General features: G+C 55.1%; 1 protein-coding gene across 1 annotated transcript in view; it reads right to left on the reverse strand.

Annotated features, from left to right (window-relative positions):
- Window positions 1-25,503, reverse strand: part of PRKCZ (protein kinase C zeta) — a 100,651-nt gene that overhangs the window by 73,951 nt on the left and 1,197 nt on the right. Inside the window, exons 2-4 of the mRNA XM_045803458.2 lie at window positions 23,530-23,651; window positions 22,587-22,676; window positions 21,160-21,210 (exon numbers count right to left, since the gene is read on the reverse strand). Coding sequence (XP_045659414.1) covers window positions 21,160-21,210; window positions 22,587-22,676; window positions 23,530-23,651 — 263 coding nt within the window. The remainder of the gene's footprint in view (window positions 1-21,159; window positions 21,211-22,586; window positions 22,677-23,529; window positions 23,652-25,503) is intronic.

Below are 25,503 nucleotides of genomic sequence, written 5' to 3' on the forward strand. Positions count from 1 at the left end.
ATGCAGAAGCTCGCGGGGCGTCCGGCCGTCCTCCCTGCGCCAGACGCCCGAGGTCCGCAGCCACGTGTCCATCCTCACACCCGATTATCGGGGTTTTTTTGGAGAGGAGTCATTTTTCATTAAAATTCAGTGTACATTAAAATCTTTCATTAACGTGACTTATGTTATCATGTAACAGGCTTAAAATGTTTGAATGAGTTACTATTTCCCATTTTAAGTTTCAAACACAGTCCGCACTTGATGAAAACCACATATCTGAAAGCTGTTTGAGGTCCTCAGGAATTTTCGTGAGCGCACGGAGGACCGTGTGGCGGCTGGAGGCGTGGAGGCTGGAGGAGGCAGGGTGGGACTGGAGGGGCTAGAGTTCTGTGCGGGAGACGAGATGGCTGGGCAGCCCAGGTCTGCACCGCCGATGCCGGACCCTCCCTCGTAGCCACACCTCCTCCCTCCGCGGGGTCCCGGCCAAGACCCAGATGCAACTAGTGTGACAGCCTTAAACGTCACTTCCTATGCAGACCTAGTGAGATAGAAGGAGAAGAGGAAAGTAAGAGGGGATGGGGGGGCACCCCAGGTGAGCACGCCGGCCCCCCACCTGCCGCCTTCAGGGTCCGCTGTCCCGGAGGCTGCTCGTTACTTGGCTCCCCTGCTCACTATGAACCGTTATGGGCGCCCTGCTGAAGGGGGACAGCCCAGAGCCAATCAGAAAGGTGTCCTTTTCAGAGCTGCCGTGACCCACGAAATGGGACCCGGTCTCCACATCACCTTCCCGACCTCCTCTGAGCGCAGAAGCCTCCCTCTGGGCACAGCGGCAGGGGCACGTCCAGCTCTCCAGAGCCAAGTGTGCGTCTCTCACCCAGGTGGCCCTCTGCCATGTCGTGGCGGCCGCTGGCCATCAGCACTGGCCATCCATCTACAAGGAAGCCGGCAAAAGCGACAAACCAGGTCTGCCTGTTCTCTCCCCAGAGAGAACATTTCCAGCACACCGCTGCTTGTATCCCAGGATTAATTAATCTCATATTCATGAAATGATCAGTTGTAGTCTCCACACAAATTCGTTTCCTTCCAGACCGGGGTAAGCGCAGCGTACCAGATCTGCTCCCCTCTGTTTAGGCAGACGGTCCCACAGATGATTGAAAGATGCAAGTGACCCGTCCTCCTGAACGGCCCCCCGCCCTGCACACGGACGCCTTGTGACATGCAGCACGGGGTCCCTCTCCGGTGACCCGGCACCAGAGCAGGGATGAGGCAGTCGAGAGACACACGGAGCAGGTGGGCGCCGCCATCAGGCTCGCAGAAGTCAACGGAGCCACTTGGGGCAGTCCCGCGCTCGTGTCCGCCTGGAGAGCCATGTGAGAAGGTTCTTGGGCTCCTTCCTGGCGCAACTACGGGGTGTCCCATTGGGAAATTCAGTTGGAACCATAAGAGCCTCGACCAAGCCTGTTCTCATGTCACCGTTGAACAGAACTACGAGATGCAAGTGAAGGGACCAGGGTTACAAAGCAGAAGACTGCCCGTCTGCAGCAGTGCCCCGACAGGGCTGAGCTTCCGCGAGGCCGACCTGGACACTGCCTCTGTCACCGCTCCCCGGACTAAGCAACCCAGACAGCTCGAGAACTCCGGAGGCGACACGACGTGAGGAGAGCCTGCGACCAGGGCTGGGGGTCGGGCAGCGTTTCTGGGCCTGTGGGTCCACGTCCTGCTCCTCCTCCCACCTGGCTGGAAGGGGGCCAGAGACCCCCAGCCTTGCCCTCCCCATGTGGGCTCCAGGCCCATCCTCCAAGCCGTGCCCCTGCTGGCCGGGGTCTGGCCGTCATCACTCCCGGGTCCAACCCACAGCCAACGCTGTAATGACATGAGCAAAGTCGGAGGCTGACGTCCATGAGTCCGCACGAGCAAAGGCTGGGGGCGAGGCGTCAAACCTCCCGAGCAGACCTCCGGACACCCCCTCAGAGAGGAGGGGTGCGCCTCCCTCCCCTCAAGTGTGGGCTGTGTGGTGACATCCTTCCAAAGGGGGCAGCAGCGTCCGTGGCAGACGCGCCCCAGCAGGGCCACCTAGGTCACACTACAGTGACGGCCCATGTCGGGAGCAGGGACCAGGGATTCAGTGCAATGAGAGAACACTGCACGTCCAGGGTCTCCTCCCCGAAACCCACACCCCAGTCTAACCGTGAGACAAACATCAGAGCAACTCAAATTGAGGGGCGTTCTGCAAAACACCTGATCACCGCTCCTCAAAACCGTCATCCCCAAACAGGAAAGTCGGAAACTGTCACAGCCCAGAGGGGCCCAAGGAGAGGTGACAGCTGAAGGTCTGTCATGTGGGCTCCTGGGACAGAAAGAGGACGTCGGGGAAAACTAAGAAAATCTACATAAAGCGCAGACTTCACCTAACGGTAACGTAACGACACCGGTTAGTCTGTTGTAACTGACTACACGCTAACATGGGCGTTAATAATGGGGAGACTGGTGTTCTGTACTATCTTCTCAATTTCTCTGAACACCCAGAACTGTTCGAAAAAATAAAATCTATTCACACACACACACACACACCTGTGCGGCCGAAGCACCTGTGGGTCCACCCAGCTCCATCTTCTCAAACCCCACTCGGGGAAAGGGGCTGGAGAGGCAGCCCCTGCACGAGAGTCACTACTGGCCACCAAAGAAAAGTGAGTCACAGCCCCTTCCTCTAAGGCTCTGCCCTCGTCCTCTGGTCCCACAGTGATTCAGCCCCTCAGGACGTGCTGATTCACAACACCCAGGCACGCCCACATCCACCTGTGAAGACCTTTTTTAGCGCCACTTCTCCTGCGTAATTTAGCCTCAGGAAGGTATAATCTCGATGGTGTCCAGATAAACACAGCATGGGGAGCACAATTATTTCCCCATACTCCCTCCCAAGACCAAAGCCAGAAGGAGAAAAACAGCAATAAGAAGAGAAGCGCAGGAGGGGGCAGCGCCACGCTGGAACCTGGAAAGCAGGTGGACGGCAGGGGACGGGGCAGAACTGAACCCTAAAAGGCCCGTGAGTCGGAGGCCCCATGCCCCAGGAAGTGGGGTGCCCACAATGTGGGCTCCCAGCTGCTAAAGGGGGAGGCCCCATCTTCACCCAATGCAGCCAGTGGAACGTGGGCTCAGCCTGGGGGATGGTGGCAGTCCCCTTACCCAGGGGTGAGACACCCCAGCCCCTCCCCAGGCAAGATGCTGCCCTGGCCACCATACTGCAATGTCCACCAGCTCTACAGTGCCCCATGTGTCAACACCGGCAGATGACCAAAGGTCACCCAGGGGCTGCGGAAATCCTCCCAGGCCAAAGCAAACTGAGAAAAGAACTTCAGTGGAAACAGAACTGGGTCAAGGGCCAAAGGAAACACCAAAAAAGATGACTTTACCACTCACTCAACAGCACGACCGCATCACCTCGCCTGTTTATCGCGGCTCCGAGGTCAGACGGCACTGCACTAACTCAGTCCTCACAGGGATGGGGAGCCACGCCCATGGTCACCACCCCACTTACCACGTTCTGAACCACAGGGTAGACAGGGCTGTTTCCGAGGTCACGTAGTTGGCAAGTGGCAGAGTGGGGACCTTGCACTGTGGCAAAGAACACGGACTCGGGCCCTGCCTGCAGGGGATGAGCCCCAGCTCCACAGTGCATTGCTGTGATTTGGGAAAATCGCCTGACCTCTCTGTGCCTCAGGTGCCATTTCCACCACGGGAAGGAGACAACAATAGCACATCCCTCATCAGGCATCGTGAGGGCGACACCAGCTTGCATGTGGGGAGCCTTGACCCGTCAAGCGCTCGAGAACTCGCACAGTTACATTATATCATGGGGCCTCTTGCCGTAAGTAATAACCTCAAAGAAATGGTGTGATCTCCCACCTCTGAAACAGGAGCAAGTCACTATTTTAAAAAGGAACCTTCAGGCACAAGAAAGAGCTCTCAGAATGAAAAACAAAGGACAAGACAACAAACTTAATAGACAGTTTCGACACGAAAAGTGGCAAGTATCTCCTGGAAAATAAAACAAACGGAAGTGGAAAACAGACAAGAAAATTAGAGGGCCGGTCTGGGAGTGCCAACACTGGTAGCTCTAGAAAAAGACGACAGTAGGGGAGGAGATCGTCAAAGAAACAAATGAAAGCAACCCATACCCGAATGCCTTCGGTTCCTGCACTGTAACTTCCCAGCCCAAGAGACAAGAAAGTCAACATCAAGATACAACATAATGAAACTTGAAAACAATAAAGACAAAAAAAAAAAAAAAAGATCCTGAACTGAACAGTTTCAGGAGAAAATAAAACACACACAAAAGTAAAAATGGCCCCTGACTTCTCAATCAGACTGGAAGCTGGAAGATGCTAGTACAATCCCTTTAAACCTCTTGGGGGAAACTGTTTCCAGTATGGATTCTATACCTAGCTCAACTATCATGAAACGTCCGGCTAGAGTAAAAACTCAAACTAGATCTCAAACAATCTACCTCCAGGGCCCCCCTTCTCAGAAGGTCTGGGAGGATGTCTGAACCAGAGATTAAGCCAAGAAAGGGGGTGGGGGACCTAGGGATGGAGGAAGCAGGCAGAGAAGAGGGGAAGGGGATCCCCAGGATGATGGCAAAGGGAGGGCCCGGGACATACGGCGATGAGGCCCAGGGGCACCAGGAGGGATGTGGCATGGGCATCAAGGGAAGGCTGCCCTCCTGGAAAAATTATGGCAAATTTGAGACAAGACTTCCAGAAAATACCAAGAAAAAAAAAAGCAAGGCAATTATCATCCCCAAGAAAAACTAAAAGTTATACAGAAAAAAAAAAAAAGTAATGCTAGTGGCTTGTGAATACCTTTGTAAATCACCATAATGTAAACACTTGGTGATTAAACAATAAACGGTGACCTAACCCTATTCTGGGGGCAGAAGAAGAGAGAGCTAACCCATCCCAGAGACAGAGGGGAACAGGTAATGTCCCAAACAGAAAAGTCTAGAAAGACCAGCATAGATGTGTCAGTTAGAAATCTGGAAATAAATGCCAAGAAGAACCCTGTCAGACTGAAAGTGAGCCCCTCCAGGAGGTGGGCGGGAGGGGCAGGGACACCCGTTCTCTCTTTTTAAACCATGTAGGACTATTCAACACCTTAAAATAGAAATACGTCAAACTCAAAATCAAATTCAACATAAGAAAATAACGTACAACGTGAACTTCACACACAAGCATTTAGCAGTAACAACATGGTTTCCTGACAAGGCACGTCCAGCCTTTCTACGCGTGACACGACTTCGTTCAGTTCCTTCCACAATCCCATCTCACAAATGAGTCAACAGAGGCACGGCACGGGGCCACCAGGGGCTGAGAGAAGAGACAGCCCTGGTGGGCACCGACCACCCACTTTCCCCACACACGCAACGAGGCTCCATCTCGTTACAAATCAAATCTTTTTAAATTTCCCATAGAAGCAGCTTAAAAAAGAAGCAAACTTAAAAAAAAAAAAAACTAGACACATTCAAACCACCAAGCTGAGCAATAAAACATAAATCGGGGTCCCCTCCATGCACGGACACTGGGGGTACAACATCCTGTTCACCCAGCAAGCACGCGCACCGACGTGAAGCTGCGTCAGCCGTCTGACTGTGCTTACGCTCCTTTGGAATAACCTCTGGAAGAGGATTGGTTAGTTACCAACGCGGCTCTCCCGCCTTGCCCGGTTTTGAACCTCGCTCGGAACGGCAGACCCGCCCGCGGGCTCACAGTCCAGCCACCGGGGTGGGGTGGGATCGGCTGGGTTGGCCTGGAGGCCTCCGAGACAGAAAAGGGAAAAGACACCAGTCATAGATGAGGTGCGCTACTCCACCTGCTTAGGAGGACCCTAAAAATCAGCTGCTATTCCAAATACACCTGTGGGGGTTTAGCAGAGCCGTCTTCCGTGCTGTACCTTTACTACCAAAAGCAATCTGAACATTGGACAAGCGATTGGTTCAGACAGCTTACCTCGGAAAGAGCTTTTCTGCTCCTCCCATGAAGCAACACACACTTACAGAGGGCCAGGAGTCGGGGGCCTGCGAGGGCACGCAAGGCCCATCTAACTCTCATGGAGTAGTGGTTGTGGGAGCAGTGACCCCAAGGGCCATTTACCCCGCAAGAGCAAAGGAAACAGCACAAGCAAAGGCCCAGTGGCAGCAGGGATTCGGCAAGACAGACCAGACCTGCCCAGACCCCAGCCCCTCAACTCCTCTTTTGCCACAAGCGAGGACGGGGAGCCACAGAAGGTTACATCCTCTGAGTATAAACACCAAAGACACATCAGACCTGGAATGGAGGTTTGCCCTCAGTGGGCCTGGCCTGGCTCTGGAGAGCAGCCTTCGGGGCTGACCCCCTCACCCCAGCACAGCCTCCGGCTCAGCGCCTCCCCGAAACGGCTCCCGGTCAGTAAAGGAAACAGCTGCTGCCTCATCTTTGGATCCTCAGGACTTTGGAGCCTGACCGCAGGCACCTGCTGACCTGAGCTTCGACCCAATGGTTTGACCTCCACGGCTCTGCTCTGTAACATCTGGGTGGTCAGAAACACCCAGCAGACAAGATGTAGCCCTCGCCACCACCCAAACAGCAGAGGGAACGAGACAGAAATGTGGGGGGGCTTCTGGAGCAGGGAGTCTCCCCTGCAACCACAGACACCCCCAAGTCCCCACCACGTTGACACCGACGGACAGGGTGACGGTGGCGTCCACAGGAGGACGGAACCACCCAAGGCTCTTAGCGGCTCTGTGTGACCGACCGGTTAACAGGCAGCCCTGGGGGTGATGTCTGGAAGGTTAGCAGGACCTCAGAGTTGGGCACACAGCACCTAGAACTCCTTACGTAACCGTCAGCGGCTCTGAACTTTGTGAGGCACCGTGCTGGTGGCTGATGCACCAACACGGGAGGAACAGGAGACTGCACGCGGATCCGACTGGGACACAGACGTGGGTGACACAGGGCCACAGCCCCACCTGACAGCAGCAACACACCGTGGGGCTTTTTGGGGGATGCGCTCCCCCAGCTGACCCCACTCGTGGCTCTGACTCTACCCCGCCGAGGTCCCGGGGCCCAGGAGCACCTGCTCCGGCCCGCTCGTCGGGTCCCCCTGGCAGCGTAGCAGCCCCGGGAGGGTTCACATCGGCCGCTCACCGGCAGCGCGTGACCACACGGAAGGAAAGAGGCCAAGATGTCCCAGACATCCCAAGAAACTATGACACAGCTAATTTCTCCTCATTGGCAAGCACACACGTGAGCCAACACCCCTGCTTCTCTCCTCTCCCACGCACCCATCAACACACCCTGAATTTCATAATTCTAGGATCCAAAACTAACGAGTTACCCCTGCGACCCGGGCTGGCGGCACTGAGCGGCCGACGGTCCCTCCTGCTCCTGGGGGAGGGGCAGGCTCCTCCGAGGCCTCCCCGTCACCCCAGCACCATCCACACAAGGGGCCATCCTCCCCAGCAGCCCGTCCACCCAGGCCATCAGCTCCCCGCCAGCCTGGGGCTGGGGGGTGCCTGCTGGGGTTGTTTTTTACAAAAACACCTTGCAAAATGGATGTCAGAAAACACCCACGTTCCCACATCCCCACCAGCCACCGAGCAGCCCCCAGGCGCATCTGGGTCTACCTCCGACCATCTCAGAACGGAAAACCGGACGCCGGCACCACGCTCATCGCCGACACCCGAGGACCCCGGCAGAGTGAGCTGGGCACGTCAACACCGGCCGTGCCACCCAGACTCCGACACGACGCTGTCGTCAACGCAAACACGGGGCCAGGACTGGCAGAGGCACGCAGAGCGGGAGCAGCTCTGCGGAGCTCGGTGCAGGGAAGCAGGTGCTGGCCGCCACCGCCAGCCTCGTGGCCGGGGGCTCCAGCCTCCAGCATCACGGACCCCCGGCTCGCAGCAATGCAGACTGAGGAGCGAGCAGGGCACACGCACGTTCACGCGGGCCGCGGTGGACCGCACATTCCCCCCGTACCAGCACGCGCCGCAGCCACACTGCCCTCCGCCAGAGCCCCCACGCCGGGCTGCCGGAGCAGCAGGAGACCGTCTGTCCCGGGGCTGCCCGGCCGCGCTGACAGGCCTCGCTGTCCGGGGATGCATTTCCTTCCGGCACCCCCGCATCGGCCGCACCGCTCGTGGGGCGTGCTCCTCCGGGGCCTGTTTTGCTAAAAATCTGTCACCTCAGAAACAAGAGCCTCTCTCTGCTCTGCCCCCACCCCCCTCCGCGGCTCAGAGCCTCGCGGTCGCATCCCTGCCCCAGGCTGGCCGCACGGGCGCCCGTGCCTGGAACATCTGTGCAGCGCCGAGGCTGCGGGCCAGGCCGCTGCCCCGGACCCAGCCGCCGGGCAGCACCGCCGTGCACACGGCCTGCAGCGCCGGGAAGGCACGAGCGATGTGCATTACTCACCGGGCTTTCTTCTCCCGCCTGCTCAGCACAGGGTTCTTTATGCTCTACGGAGCGGTGGGCGTGAAGGGAGGCATCTTCCTTCCCTTCAGTGCGCCAACGCTGCCCTCCGCTCCCCGCGGACCCACAATGGGCAGGGTGCGCTCACAGGCGAGGAGCAGATATTTAAAGGAAGGCTGGCCGGCCCGTCCCCCGCCTCTCACATCCCTGCCTCCTCATGTCTCCAGGCCGGGTGGTACCCGGCTCCCCTGGGAAGCTGGAGCCGGCAGCTGAGGCACCAACTAAAACACGGCCTGGATACCAAGGAGCTGACGTCACATGAAAACAAGCATCTCTGCATTAGGACGGTCCTGAAAGAGAACGCGGGGCAGCGGCCCAAAGGAGGACGGCTCAGCCCGAGAGCCTCTCGAAGGCAGCGTCCGTGGGGACGGAGCCCAGCTGGCCGGGCCCCCCGATCAGGCCCCCGGGCGGGGTGCGAGGACGCGCAGCCACCTGACTGCAAGTGACCTCCGGCCCGTGTCCACAGAGGCCGTGAAGGCTCCCGTGCGAATGCTCAGGGGCTCCGAGGCCTGGGTGCCGTGGCCTGGGAGGGGAGGGAGGGCAGAAGCCATGGATCGGGCCATTGTGGCTAGATGGGAGCCCAACCCCAATTCCCTCCAATTTCAAAAAACACCCAGGAAAAAGATGCCAGCAGCCTAGGCCGGGGAGTTCATCCAGGCTCCCTGGAGGTGCCAGACCTGCACTGACCCGAAGAGGTCCAGGGGGCCTGGGAAGTCAGGCAAACCTCTCCCCCCCCTCCAGCAAACACACACTGAGATCAGCACACCGTGGGCCTGGGAGACGCCCACTCCTGGCCTGAGCCACCCCCGCCCATCACTTCTCAGCAGACACCAGGCTCCCAGATCCATACTCACTCCTGTGCATGTCACAGACTCGGGGCCAAAACTCTGGGTTCGAACCCCAGCTCCTTCAGGTGTTCAGGTGGGGCCTGAAGTCACTTTGGAGCTCCAATCACCCGGCAGCCAACCAGCCGTGCCCGGACATTTCATCCACTGTGTGCCTCGTGAACTTAACACTTAGAGGTGCCACTCGAGGCCAATGGCCCAAGTGTCTGCCACTGGAAAAGAGGCTGGTGAATAGCAGGGCTCAGTGCTCAGAGCAACACGGTAAGGATGGCTTGTAATTTCTCGAGACACGTGGAAATCACACGCAACACAAATTTCACAAATTTCAGCGCCCGTAAATAAAGTCCATCACGGCTCATTTGTTTGACTACGGTAGCCAGGCTGCCACAGCACGGACCTCACATTTACCACCTGAGCCTTTCCAGGAAGCCTGCAGACCCCTGACTAAGACTACGGAATCATGAAATAACTCAACCACCATGTCTACAGTGGGCTCAATGGGAAATGCAAACGTCTCCCAAGTCCACTGTCAAGACTCACCCACAACCTCACCCTCAGCCCACAGCTTCATGGTACAGCCCTCGTCCTCCAGCCAAGCATGTGCGCTTCCAATCCAGACCAAGACACCCAGCTTCAGAGAACTCTAGAAAACCCAGGCTCCACTGGCAGACTGCTAATTTTAATGGAAGCCTATTTTCGGTGGATAACTAGCTTTTCCAGTTTGTTGCAAGTAATTTGAGACAAAGCTGAATGAAACTGGATTTTTAATAAGACAACGGACATACCTATAAACACGAGGGGCAAACAGATGTATTTCAGAAGGATTCCGAAGTAACCCGCCCACCTGGGGCCTGGAGGATGCTCCCGAGGGCTTTGGCCCCCAAGTCCTTGCTCCACCAACTGGTCAATCCAGAGCCCACACCCCCCGGGGCTCTGCTTACTTCCTCCCCCTCCTGCAGATGACAACTCGGGGGCTTCAGCACTCCTGACCAGCTGGGGGTGGGGGCGAGCTGGCCTTACTGGGCCTTACTTAGCGTGTTCCTGGAGCCCTTACGCTCTGTGAATGCTCACGCAACCCTGAGAGGTGGCCATTACTATAGACCCCTTCACAGGGAAAGGAAGCACAGGGGGCCACACCCACCTGCCTGACACCACACAGCCGGACAGGGGCCCACTTCTCGGGGTCCTCACCCAGGGACAACCTCCCTCTGACCACAGGGGGTCCAGCCCCAGAACCCACCACCACAGCCACCCTGGGTGACAAGACAGGCCACCGTGGAGTGCTGGTGTTGCCAGCTCCTCAGAACGTGGGACGCCTCTCCCCAGGGGGCAGGCTGCAGCGGGTGCCGCCCCCTCAGCCAGTGGCCTATCCAGGGACATCTCAGGTGCGTGACAGGCCAGGATCAGTGACAGAGCACAGGGTGTGCCAGGTCTCAGTGGCCTTGTGGGACACTGCTGGCTTTGAAGACAGGGTCTTCTGCTACCGAAACCCCCAGATTTGTATATTCTCCATGGACCCTCAGGACCCAGAAGTCCAGCCGAATCAGGACCAGCTCCACTCTGCCCCTGCTCAGCCTTAGTGCAATCACCCTTTCCCGGGCAGGTGGCCCGGGTCTCCGCCACAGGCCACAGGGAGGCCAAGGGGGCCTGACCCGGTGGGAACCAGCTCTCGGGACCACCCTGTCCCACTGGGGCCCCTGCCCAGACGCACACTGCCAGGGCCAGCAGCCACACACAAGGGTCCCCAGAGCCTGTGGGCGGCATGGCAGAGACACCCCTGCCTGACGACGGAGAGTGGCTGCAGGGTCCAGCTCCATGTGGCAAGTCCTGCGAGACTCCTCCTCCTCCAGGAAGCCCCACTTAGAAGCACCAGGTAGCAGGAGCTGCTCTCACTGCCAAGGTGGGGACCCGTCTTATTAATCGTGTTGAAGTCTGCCACCCTGTTAGTGCCACCAGCAGCCCCTTACTAGCCACCTGCTCCGTAGAAGGGCTGGTGCTCGGCGCTTTTGTAAACACTGTGAGCTTTTTAGGGTTTACTTTATTTTATTTTATTTTATTTTATTTTATTTTATTTTATTTTATTTATTTGAGAGAGAGAGAGAGAATGAGCACACACGCATGAGTGGTGGGGAGAGGGCACTGGGGAGGGACAGACACAGAGAATCTCCAGCAGACTCTACGCTGAGCATGGAGCCTGACACAGGGCTCGATCTCACAACCCTGAGATCATGACCTGAGCTGAAATCAAGAGTTGGACGCTGAACCGACTGGGCCCCCCAGGAGCCCCTTGCAAACACTACTTTATATACGGTCCCATTAACCCCATTTTACAGGCAAGAAAGGGAGTCACAGACACACACGGGGGAGGAGCTGTGTGAAGACAGAGGAGTGGAGTTGGAGGGAAGTGCCAACACGGGCCTGCGTCCACCACCAGGAGCAGAGTCGGAAGGCATCCTCTCTCGGAGGACAGACGCCTCACGCTCAGACTGCTGCCTCTCCCTGCGCCCCTCCCTCCCTGGACCAGCCCCACCCCCTCCACCTGGTGACACCCCGGTGATGGGGACTGCTCAGGAGCCATGGCCCAGGCATGTGCAGTGCATGATTGACGTCCCCACCGCCCGCAAGTAAGGCACCTGCTGCATCTTACAGGTGAAGAAACTCAGGCTCCCGGAACCTCCGGCCGAGCACGAAGACCTGGCTTTGCTGCGACTGCAGCCCAAGAGCGCTGACCACTCACGACAGATACGTGTCCCACCAGACACCCAGGCCAACACTATCCCAGACACAGACTCACATTCCAGATGCATCAAAGACCAAAATGCAAGAAACAAAATTTTTCTACCCTTTGGGGTAGCCAGAAAGGAAAATATCAACAGATTTGAACATGCAAAACTCAAAGATTAACGTTTCCGTGTGACCAGAGGCACGAAAAGGCACGTGACAGAGGAGGGTTTGGAAGATGCCCACAGCCGGCACCGGTGCCCCCACAGAGCCAGTCCAGCATGAGGATGGGGGTGGCCGACCGAGCACACGGGGAGAAACACAGGGAGTTAAGGCCCAAGGCACCCGTGGCCTGGAGGCGACCGTGAGGCCACAGAGCCCTTCTGTGCTGCCGTCCATGCTGCTCTGGGCCTTGGGCTGCCTGGTGCACTCTGCCGGCAGCCAGCAGACACGCCTCCCTCAGACCAGAGCCGCCACGTTATTCCTACGCTTGGAGCCACCACAGGCTTGCCACACTGCGGGTCCCCACAGGGACCTCAGCGGCCAGCCCACCTTTCCCCACAGAGCCGTGGCCCACCAAACCGCCAGGACTGTCAATTCCTTATCATGCCACATACCTGTCCCGGGAACACCCTAGAAATATGCTGCCACGTGGTGGGAGAGACCCTCCTCCATCTCTCGGCTCCTATGGGGCCCTTGCTGATGACAGCAGGGAGCCCGGCCTCCCAGCCAAACCTCTACAGCACGTTCACCTCTGCCACTCGCACCTGACAGGCAACACGCGGCCCACGGAGGGCAGCCCGCACAGGGCCCAGAACTGGACTGAAGTCAGGCTCCCTTTGAAGGCGTGACCCTCATGGGGCCCTGCTGACAGTTTACTCGGATGATGCCTCAACATATAAAACTGGTTAGTGGTGTGGCCAGAACAAGACTCCCGGTTTAGTACCTTCGAACCCCAGAACCTGCACGTGATCGCCACAGCAGCATGAGTCACCAAGGCCAGAAGGTGGAAACGCCACGTGTCCATCCGCACACAAAGGGATAAGAAACTGCAGGAAAGCCACGCAATGAAATAGGATTCAGTCATAAACAGGAAGGAACGACCAGACAGAAGAGACTAAGGAAAGAGAGGGCTTTGCACAATAAACCGACACCACCCGACGGAGCCACGCGGGACACACCGCCCGACAGCCGCACGCGGGACACCCCGCCCGACAGCCGCACGCGTGTGCGTTCTTCCCGGGAGCTCACCAGACATCCTCCAGGACAGGGCACACTGTGGCTGCAAGTCTCAGGGGATTTTAAAAGAGAAACATACAAAGTGTCTTCTCTGACCACAGCAGGATGAAGTTAGACATGAATCACAGAAGGAAAACTGGACAAGTCACCAACGTCTACAAATTAAACGAGTCTTGAACAACCAATGGATCCAAGGAGAAATCACAAGGGAGATAGAACACTCAGAGACATGGGGTGTGGGGCCACGCGGCTGTGACAGCCAACCTGTGAACCACGACCTCAACCACTACCGGTGGCCAGCCAGCCAACTCCGTGACCTAAGGACTGGGAAAGTAGAACAGACTAACCCAAAGCCAGCAGGAGGCAGGAGACATCAGGGTTAGAGCAGAGATCCACAAAACGGGAAATATAGAAGCAGAGGGGGGAAAATCAATGAAACCAAAAGTTAGTTATTTGAAAAGATCAAGAAAATGGACAAACTTTTAGCCACACGGACTAAGAAAGAAAAAAGACTCAAATTACTGAACTCAGAAATTAAAGTGGTACAATTCCTACCACTGATTCCATAGAAATAAAAGGATTGCAAGACAGCTTGTGAACTGCCCGCCAACACACTGGACAGCCTAGGGGGAATGAGCAAACTCCCAGAAACACAAAACCTGCCCAGCCTAAATTACGAAGAAATAGGAAATATAAACAGACCTATAATTAGTAGAGATTGAATCAGTAATCAAAGATCTCCCGAGAAAGAAAATCACCGACCAGACGGTTTCACTGGCGAATTCTACCAAACGTTTAAAGAACTAACATCATCCTTCTCAAACTTTTCCAAAACACTGAAGAGGAGGGAACTCTCCTCACTCGTTCTAGGAGGCCAGCATAACCCGATACCAAAGCGAGGTAGAGACAACACAGGAAGGGAAAACTATCGATAGACCAATAGTCCTATGATCGCTGATGCCAAAGTGAGAACTGATCCACCCCAGGACCAACCCGGATCTGCCCCCTGGAATGCAAACATGGCCCCAAGACGACAACCCCTCAATGCAATACACATGAGCAGAATGGAGGAGAAAACCACACGTCATCGCCAAAAAGGTATCTGAGAAGTTGAAAATCCTTTCATGATAAAAACACGCACTAAACAAGGGGGAGACCAACATGGCGGAGGGTGAGGAGCCAGAGAAGAAGGGAGGACAGAGGAAATGCTGGCTGACAAAGGGTTGCTGATGGAGCTGTGGGGACACTGGAACCATGTAACGAATTCCTCGAGCGACCTGGGCCTTTCACACAGCCTGACTTCCAGCTAAACACTGAACCTCTCCAGTCTCTGTTAGGCACACGTGAAGTTCTAGCCATTGGAGACCAGACTAGTTGTCTGGGTTGAGACAGGTTCACATTACAGAAATGGACACTCCTGTTTCCAATCTAAATAGGAAGTTTTTGGGGCCCAGGTGCCTCATTCGGTTGGGCGTCCGACTCTGGATTTCAGCTCAGGTCTTGATCTCAGGGTCATGACATCAAGCCCCAAGTCGGGCTCTGCACTGGGCATGAAGCCTGCTTGGGATTCTCTCTTCCTCTCCCTCCGTCCCTCCACACTGCTCATATGAGTGTGCTCTCTCTAAAAACAGACAAGCACGGGCGCCTGGGTGGCTCAGTCCGTTGAGCGGCTGCCTTTGGCTCAGGTCATGCTCCCAGGGTCCTTGGATCAAGTCCCACATAGGGATCCTTGCTCAGCAGGGAGCCTGCTTCTCTCTCTCTCCCTCTGCCCCGTTTGTGCGAGCGCGCTCTCTCTCTATGACAGATTATTTAAATAAAGTCTTAAAAAAAAAGATCAAAATAAAAACAAACACACAAATAGGCAGTTTTTATTTAGGCCTAAAAGTGTTAGAAGAGCTAAGGCAAAAGTTGCTGCAGAATTTCTAAATGACAGAGTTTCCGACTACAACTGAGTTCCACATCCTTTTGACAAAAAGTTACTCGACTTTTTTTTTTTTAAGATTTTATTTATTTATTTGTCAGAGAGAGAGAGCACAAGCAGGGGGCAGAGGGAAAGGGAGAAGCAGGCTCCCCACGAAGCAGGGAGCCAGATGCAGGATTCGATCTCAGGACCCCAGGATCATGACCTGAGCCGAAGGCAGATGCTCAACCAATGGAGGCGTCCCTCAACTTTCAAACCAAACAAACAAAATACTCAACAAACAAGGCACATAAGTCACCATGCGTCTCCTTCTCCCCATACCACCACGCAATTAACTCAGTTCTGACAGCATCTACCTGAAGATAGCATCAGATCCCACAGGTGAAGGGCTCAGTCCTACAAGACCACCCTCCTCCCCCACTTCAGATACCAGTCACCAATCCAGACTGTCACCTGTGCTTCTGGCCGAATGGCTATAGACTGGACATCCCCACAATCCCCTCCTGGGTGTGATTAATTTGCTAGAGTGGCCGGATTAACTCAGGGACAGATGGAAGAGACGCCTAGGGAAAGGTATGGGGGAAGGGCATGGGGCTTTCGCGCTCCCTGGGCAAGCCACTCTCCCCGCATCTCCATGTGTTCATGAACCCAGAAGCTCTGTGAACCCTCCTTTTGGGGTTTTATGGAGGTTCGTTTCATAGACCTGATTGATTCAACCTGCAGCCCCTCTCTCCTCCCCAGAGGTCGGAGGGGAGGGTTGGAAACTCCAATCCTCCAGCCACAAGGTCTTTCTTGTCACCACCCCATCCTGAGGCTATCCAGAGGCCCCACCCTAAATCACCTCATTAGCATAAATCAAGTGTATGCCAGAGGAACTTTCAATGAATGATAAAAGACACTCCCACCACTCAGGAGACTTAAAGGGATTTAGGAGCTTTGACAGAAACCGGGGACAAACACCATATACATGTCTCATTATAACACAGATGAAAACTACCTCAACAGAGTAAAAGCCAAATATGAAAAACCCCCAGCAAACATCTCACGGGGTGGTGAAAGATTGAAAGCTCGTCCTCCAAGATCATGAACAACACAAGGACGCCCACTCTTCTATTCAACACAGTAGTGGAAGTCTTAGCAGGAGCAATTAGGCAAGAAAAAAAATAATCAGAGCACATAAATTGGAAAGGGGTAAGTAACATGATCTCTGTTTGCAGACGATAGAGAAACCCCTAATAATTTCACAAAAAAGCTGTCAGAACTAATCAACAAGTTCAGTAAAATGGGATGTAAAGCCAACACACAAAACTCAGTTGCATTTTTATACACAAGCAATGAACAATCCAAAAAAGAAATTAAGAAAACAGGTCTGGGGACGCCTGGGTGGATCAGTCGTTAAGGGTCTGCCTTTGGCTCAGGTTGTGATCCCAGGGTCCTGGGATTCAGCCCCATATCAAGCTCCCTGCTCGGCGGGAAGCCTGTTTCTCCCTCTCCCACTCCCCCTGCTTGTGTTCCCTCTCTCACTCTCTCTCTGTCAAATAAATAAATAAAATCTTAAAAAAAAAAAACAGTTCCATTTTATAATAGCATCAAGAATAAAATACTTAAGAATAAGCCTACCAAGGAGGTGAAAGACTTGCACACTGAAAACTACAAAACAGTGCTGAAAGAAATTAAATGTGACAAAATTAAGACGTCCCATGTGTATGGGTTAGAATGCTTAATGCTGTCATCATGTTAATACCACCCAAACCAACCTACACATTCCATGCAATCCTTATCAAAATCCCAATGACATGTTTTGCAGAAATAGAAATACCCATCCTAAAAACCATCTCAAGGGACCCAGAACAGCCAAACCATATTGAAAAAGAACAAAACTGGAGGCCTCACACTCCCTCATTTCAAAACTTACTACAGTAACCAAAAAAATGTGATGTTGGCATAAAAACAGACATGAAGTCCAAGAGAATAGAGAGCCCAGAAACCAACCCTCCCGTGGTGTCTGATGACTCTTGACAAGAGGGCTAAGATCATTTGATAGTGAAAGGTTGGTTTTTTCAACAAACGGCGCTGGGAAAACTTGATATCCACATGCAAAAGAATGAAGTTGGACCCTTACCTCACACCATATACAAAAATTAACCCAAAATGCATCAAAAACCTAAATGTAAAGCCTAAAATTATAAAACTCTTAGAAGAAAATACAGGATAAAACTTGACCACATTGTATTTGACAGTGATTTCCTAGATGTGACACCACAGGCAACAAAAACAAAAACACACAAATTGGACCACATGAAAATTTAAAAATTCTGTGCATCAAGGGACACGATCCACAGAGGAAAACAGCAACCCACAGGATGAGAGAAAATATTTGCAAACCATATAGCTGATAAGGGACTAAAACCCTGGGTAGAAAGAAGACTCCCAAAACCCAGCAACAAAAAAATTAACAACCCAACTCAAAAATGGGTGAAGGACTTGAACAGACATTTCTCCAAAGAAGACATAACAATGGAATAAGCCTGGGAAAAGACGCTCAAGGAGCATCAGGGAGATGCAAATCAGCACTACAATGGGAGACCGCCTCACACCCACGGGGATGGCAGGAAAACTACAGGTGTAGACGAGGATGTGGGGAAATCGGGAACCCCACGCACTGTTGGTAGGAATGCAAACTGGAGCAGCCACTATGGGAGACAGTGCGGAGGCTCCTTGAAAAGTCAAACAGAGTTACATACAGTGCAGCGGATGCACTTGTGAGTCTACACCCCCCAAAAGTGGAAGGCAGCTCTCGAAGAGATATCTGCACACCCATGTTCACGGCAGCACAAACCAAATGCGATCTGTCCATACAACGGAATACTTACTACTCAGCCTTAGAAACAAGGAAACCCCGACGTCCACTTCGACACCGATGAGCCTGGAGGACAGCATGCTGAGTAAAACAACCAGTCACAAAAGACAAATCCTGTTCAATTCCGTTTATACGAGGTACTCAGAAGCACTCAGAGAAGTCAGAATCACCGAACAGAAAGTGGAAGGGTGGGAGCCAGGGGCTGGGGGTTCCTGTTGAATGGGGACAGAGCTGCGATTTCATAAGATGAGAAAGGTTCAGGAGGCGGATGGTCGCGGCTGAACGACAACGTGAACGTATTCACATCAGTGAACCGCACACTCAAAAATGGTCAAGATGGTAAGTTTTACGTTGTATGTAATTTACCACAGTAAAAAATTGGGAAAAGAAAGGAATGTCGTTTTGACACACGCTGTAACAGGCATGAACTTCGAAAACATCGTGCTGAGTAAAAGAACCCAATTACAAAATACCACATGCCGCATGATTCTGTGATAGAGTCCAACCAGGTAAATCCACAGGGACGGTCGGGGGCTGGGCGGAGGATGAGTGGGGATGGCTGCTGACCTTCCGGAACGGTTCCGGAAGTAGGTAGAGGGCTTGCACAGCACCGAGTATACTAAATGCCACAGAATCATTCACCACATAGTGGTTAAAATAGCACATTTTATGTTACCTGTACTTTACACAATTTGTTTAAAGATTTATTTATTTATTCCAGAGAGAGAGAGAATGCGCACACATGCAAGCGTGCACACATGTGCACATGCACACGGGGGAGGGGCAGAGGGAGAATCCCAAGCAGACTCCCCGCTGAGCACAGAGCCTGTCTTGGGGCTCGATCCCATGACCCCAAAATCATGACCTAAGACGAAATCAAGAGTCAGACGCTCAACTGACGGAGCCGCCCATGTGCCCCACTTTACACAATCGGTCTATAGAACCGATGAAATCCAGATTCACGACCTGAACAGAAGGTGCTAGAAGGTGTTCAACTGAAAGGGGACACGGGTCCAGGTGGTGTAAGGTGGCCCTTCCAGCTGGATGTGCCCAGGTGCCACCACGGGACCGCATTCCTGCTGCCTGTCCATCTCTGGCCACAGTCTGCCAGTCCATCCGGCCCGCTTCATGCGGTCCTGACACAGCTCAAGGGCGCCATTCACATGGCACCTGTCCGACCCTTCTTGCTCCCCTGGCATCAGGCATGCTGCTCGAGGCCAAGAAAACTTGAACATGAATGCCCACACAGGCACCAAAAACACACAGCACACCCTGTCCACCGTGGGGACGTTAAAATTAAGCAGAAGAGTAAAATACAGGGGAAAACACCTACACTCCAAGAGCCCAGGAACCCCGGAGGCCCCTCGTGAGGCAGGCGTTCTCCTCACACACCCCTGGCCAGAGAGATGAGGCCGCCCTTCTCCTGTGTGCCTGGTGTTCGGGTGCCGACGTGTGGAGCAGGGATCGTGGGCAGGGAGAGACACGTCAACCACCCTCAGCCCCTCCCTGGGACCTGGCGCTCCCAAGGGCTGGTGGAATGATCAACAACTCTCTGAGTGGTCTTCAAAGCCACAGAGCCGCCCCTGGTAAGCATCTCGAGGACCCGCCGGCAGCGGAACAGCCCAGGACGGTGCTTTCTTGAAGTTCACATTCCCTACATTCCCCCACAGTGACACCATCACTGGCCAGCCACTCCCACTTCCACCTGTGGCAGGGACCCTGCATGTCCCACCTCATAAACCTCTCCCGACCCACATCCCGGCAGCTCCCAAGTCCCACGCTCAGCAAAGCCATACAAGCACACAAGCGTCCTCTGCCCTCGCCCGGGTGGGCCCCACTGGCCTCCACTTCCCCGGAAGGGCCACTGCTAGAACGTTCTTTCCCACGGGACAGCCCCTCAGTGCAGCTTCCTGGCCTCCAACTGTCCACCAGCAGGCCCCTCCCAGCCTCCACCCCCCCCCCCCACCTCGGGCTACATGGCTACCTGGGCGACACTGATCACTGTCTGACTCGGAGCATTTACGTATTTATCTGGCCTGTCATCTGCCTCCCAGCTAGGACGTCCTGGGGCTGGGTGGGGGGTACCGAGCCCAAGCACTGCCTTGTGCGGAGGCACAAGCAGGACTAAGTGAAGGATATGTGCCTCCTTGCACTCTCCCCGAAACCCCCCTCGTGTCCACCGCCCTATCAGCTGGCCGTGGCGGCAGATGCAGGCAGCCCCGGCGTTCTGGCCTCATCAGACCACCTGCTTCACTGTGGCCAGGACGCCACGGTCTACATGGCCCCACGGCCTTGCTGGCTGTTCCTTCAGGGTCCGTGTGTTCCTTGGGAGCTACAAGGCCAGGCCACTCCCAGCCACCCTCTCCTATATGCTAAGGGCCCCCAAATCTATCTTCAGCCCCCCTGCTTTCCTAAACCCAAGACTGATGCACACAGCTGCCCACTTACCATCTCCCCAGGGGCCCAGTGAGTGACACGATCTTGGCACGGCCTCTGCCCGAGACGGCACAGCCCCAGGCCAGAGGAGGGTCTGGGTGGCTGGTGAGCAATTTATGCCCCACATGGGTGCTCTGCCCTCAAGGACAGAGTGAGCAGAACGGCTCTGACCTGCTCGGGCTCCGACGGTCCCCGGGACAAGATCAGAAGCTCTGTTCTGGACCCACTGCTCCTGGGACTTCATCCCATCTCAACAGACCCACGGGGAGATGAAAAGGATGCTCCCACGGCATCCCTGGGGGCCACTAGGACTGCGGAGAGCGTAAACGACCAGGTCTCCAGCTGTCCCAGCCGGGCCCTCCCTACTTGGGGAGATCAAGGCACTTCCTGCACTTCCCCTTACGGCGCCAATGGACCCAGCAGCGTCTGAGGGCAGCACCTGCCAGCCGGAACACACACAGGCCAAGGCGGGCGCACCCGCGAAAACCCCACATGAGGGCACATCAACCACTCACTCTGCCTTTAGTCGCTTCGCGAGGATAACCGTTCCTAAGCCGTGGCCCACAAAAGGCACCCGTCTCCACCGTCCTGACAGCAAGGATCAAGAACTCAAGCGGCAACGTGCAACACGCGTCATAGGAAAACGGCAGTACTCACTGTCTTCTCCCGGACAAGGCATGCCTGGCTGCTCGGGGATGCTGGGGAACACTGGACAGAGGGAGAGAAAGAGCAGTCGGTCACTCAGCGCGTCCTGTGGAAGGTCCTGCGCCGAGTCAGGCTGACCAGACGAGCTTTCACACGAAGCCCACGCTGCTGACCAACCTACCCCGACGAGACACCCACTGTGGCAAAAGCACGGAAGCCCAAGGACACCAACGTCAAAATGGACTTCTAAAGGACTTCCAAGTGCACTAAAAAACTCTGGGGGGCAAAGCAGTGTGGGGGCCTAGACAACAGCTGCCCCAGGAACCCTCCTGACTCGCAGCCGTAAATTAACACAGAAAGTTAGGAGCTGCGCCTGCTTCGAAATGGACTTCGAAACACCGGATTCTATTTCGCACTCAAGGTGGAGTTCAAAATTAAATATCTTAAAATAGACCCTGGGTTTCCCTCACAGATTATTAAAAAAGAAGCTTAAAAAGTATTACAACTTAGCTGAAGAAACCACTTCCTTATCTAGAAAACAACACCGGCTTTTGAAAGCAGCCGGCAGTGTTGAGAGGCTCGGCACCGTGATCAGACGCCGGCAGGGCCGGGGCTCTCGCTGCAAACCCCGTTCACACACAGAGCTGCAGAAGCTGGACCCTGCAACCGGCTCCTAGCCCCGCACCAGGGACAACGACTGTCCCACAGAACACCGCTGGTTGGGAGCTCCGGTCCCAGCGGCGTCAAGCTTGGGCCCCGCCGTCCCTGCCCACCCGCCCGGCTGAGAGTCTAGGCCGCACAGAGAGAATGCAGACGGGGCTGGTCGGAACCATGCTCAGACACCCCACAGGACCCCAAGAGTGTTGGGGGGCAGCCTGAAACCCCCAATTCAGACTATATTGAAATCGTAATAATTCGTATTTCCCGTGACTCAATCTATAACACAGCTCCGAGCTTCAAGCTGAGGACAGCTGTGAGCCAGGAGACAGGTACAGGGCAGGTCTCGTCCACCCTGACTGTACTATGCACGGCCCCCCTTCCACCTGCCCTTATACGCTCTGGGCCGGGACCCTTTCAGCTTCCAAAAAGGTGGAGACCGGTGAGAGAGCCCAGGCTTCTGATGCACCCAGTGATGTCGGCCTCCCGGGAACGGGGACAATGAGGACCGGCAACCAGAACCCAGGCCCCTGTGTCCAGTGAGAAAGGGCTTTTATGACTCTTTACCAGCTACGGCAATTTTTATTTGGGTTAATAAGATGTAAAAGAAAAAACAAACCCAAACTGCACTGTATTCAACATCCTTAAATTCTCTGGAATCCCAAGATTTTAAACCATGATCCTTCATGTTTTCTAGTCCCCTAGGCTGTCTGGAAACCATGCTAGGCTTCCGTCTCCCCAGACCACAGTGGGACCACCCCACCCCTCCAACTGCCACTGACCGTGAATGATGAGCCCTTCATCCCTGCGCTGACAGGCCAGGCGGAAGGCCTCCTCCAGCTCCATCTGGGAGGACACGGTGCAGGGGTCACCTAGGTGGGGCAAGAGACATCACTGAGGCCACCGCAGGCCTGAGGCAAAGTGGTCCAACTCAGGTTGGGAAGGGCAAAGCCTGGCTGCTCCTGTCCAGCCACCCCTTGCAGAGCTGGGAGACCCAAGAATAGCGAGCAGGACCAGGGGCCCACATCAGAACCGGCAGCTCCCCAGAATGAGCCCTGAGAAGTCCACCTGCAGATGTAAACCGTGCTAACTCTCATGGCTTGGACAGGATTAAGGACATTCTTCCTAGGTTAGTCCTAGATGAAAGAAAAGGCTCCCTGCCCCCATCCTGGATAGGAATATAGAACCGCACAGCACCAATGCCCCAGGGGGCTGACGCTGCTGCTCCCCTGTGTCCTCAGCTGGCAGCTGGACTGCATCCCCACCCCCCAGCTTTCTCAGATGTGTGTCTGACTGAGAGAGAGAAGGATGGAGACGGGGAAGGAACGGGAGGGGGAAGGACACTATGGGGCCCTAGCTACTTACCCTCCAGCTCTCCCTGAGAAGATGAAAATAAAAAAGAACTTATCCTTCCAAATCACCCACTGGAAAGCCCAGAACAGGAGAGAGGAAGAACAGGGAAGGAGGGCAAGGGCTGGCCCCAGGTGGGGACAGGGAGACCCCTGCAGCCCCCTCCCAGTCTGCCCTTCCCCAACCCCCAAACCCAGCTTCCTTTTTGACCGGCCTCTTGAGGAAGTGATTTCCAGCATCCCTGCGGGGGACGATGGCTATTAACTAGCTTAATCCCCTAGTTTTAAATCTCCCCACGGAGGGGCTGATCTAACTTCCTGCACACGGAAGACTTAGAGATTTACAGTCCGCCGGACATAAGACCAAGGGCGCTACCTTCACTGTCCACCCACTTCAGGGTGAGCGGGTGCCCCTGGTGGAGACTGCACATCTCTCTCACTTCCTTACAGAGCTCCTCGAAGGTCATCGCTGCGTCTAGGCTGGTGATCAGGATGTCCCTGGGCAAAGAGGATGCACATGTTTCACCAAGGAGCACATTTAAATCAAATTAAATACTGATTAACTGAGTTATTGATTACATAAATGAAAATTTTCCCAAACAAAATATTACACCCCCCCCCCCCACAGAACCACTGACCACAGTCTTGTTTTTTAATGACTACCATGAATGCCCCTGCACAGAAAGGAAAGATCTATCCTGCACCTGGATGTGCCTAAATGGGGGGGGGGGGCAGGTAAGAATGAGGCAGGGATATCAGAAAGGGACAGTGGAAGCCGGGCGAGCACTTGCTCAGGCACCAGGTTCAAATTCAAAAGGTCACATAGGAGGGCTGCAGGGCGGGTGGACGGTGTGTTCAGATCAGCCCGCTGGCTCATCAGACCTTCCCGCCAAAGCTGACGGTGCGAACAGTAGCCCAGGCCTGAGCTGGAGGGAGGCAAGACCCCGCATGGTTGTGACGTGAGCTCAGAGAAGTGGGCATCTGGGACTCAACCTGGCAAAGTGGGGTCTCTAACTCCAGTGTGCATCACCCAGAAATCCCCTCAAAACACAGGTGCTGCTGGACGCCGTGGGGACCTAGCTAGACCCCAGTGTCAGCACATCCTCCAAAGGTCAAGCTGGGGGCCCCCTATTTCTCAGAATGGCACTGCAATGGGCCTGACCCTCAGCTGCAGCCCTGCTGCCTGAGAGCCACCTCCCAGCGGCCAGGCGGCAGCACAGCCCCATCCGGAGACAGAATTCCACCTGGGCCCTTGTGGTTTGGATACTCGGGCTCTGATCTTGGTGGGTGCTTTCCAGAACCAACATCATGGCTGCACTGAGGCCCACCCCTCCCCACTCAGAGGGCGAGGTTTGAAGTCGCATGGGAGAGGGACCAGGGCAGAGGCAGTGGGAGGGAGTGAGGAGCTGGGGCAGGGCAGGAACCTCAGTGCGGCCTGAGGCAGAAAAGAGGACAGTACCACATTGGGACAAAGGAAGAGTGTGGGAGGAAGAGGAGGAAGAGGGGAAGGGGCAGGGGAAGGGTGGGGAGAGGAGAATGAAAGGAAGGGGGAAAGGGGTGGAGGGAAGGGGAGAGAGAGGAGAGGAGGTAGGGAATGGGAGGAACAGGATGAGTGGGGGCCTCATCAGCCAGGGGAAACTAGACTCAAGAGGTCACATTACTGGCGGTAACCAAAGCACTCTCCAGGGGCCAAAGTCAGGGGCGGGGACGGGGGCATCGGTGGCTCAGTCCAGAACTCCCAAGGGCTCCAGTGAACTCTGCCCAAGTCCCGTCTTGCCTGCCTCCATCCCTCCCCTCAGTGCCTGAAGGTGCCTACTTGAACCCAGTCTGGGGGCAGGCTGGGGGGCGGGGATCCAGTCCCCACCCAACCTGGGCTGCTGGGGTGTGGACTTCCTCTGAGGATCAACTCTGATTTTTCACAAAGTGGCTTATTGCTCAATCCCACGATTCCTGGATGGGAAGAGGACTGTCTCTGATATGGTGACAGGCCTTCCACACAGTTCACCGACCAGCAAGCCAAGATGTTCTGGCCCTCTGATGACTCTGAGAACTGGTTTTACATAGGCAAACCACCCTTCTGGGCCAGAAGACGGAACTCCGAGACCTCTTCTGGTGGGCTGGCCGTCCCTCCCCCAGAAATCATTCCTCCCTAGAGCCTGGTCACCAACTCTCCCACACATATCCTGCTCCCAGGTGACCCAGATGAGGATGGCAGAAGGGACAGGGCAGTTCCGACCTGAGACCCCAAACAAAGTGCCCCCCCCCCAAGACAAGAGCCCCAAGCCTCTCCTCAGCTTGGAGGATGCACCAGGAGATGCACCTCTGGGGAGACCACCGGTAAAGAAGCAGC

This window comes from Ursus americanus, chromosome 33 (assembly GCF_024610735.1).
Source record: "Ursus americanus isolate L20-20 chromosome 33, mUrsAme1.1.p, whole genome shotgun sequence".
Taxonomy (NCBI): domain Eukaryota; kingdom Metazoa; phylum Chordata; class Mammalia; order Carnivora; family Ursidae; genus Ursus; species Ursus americanus.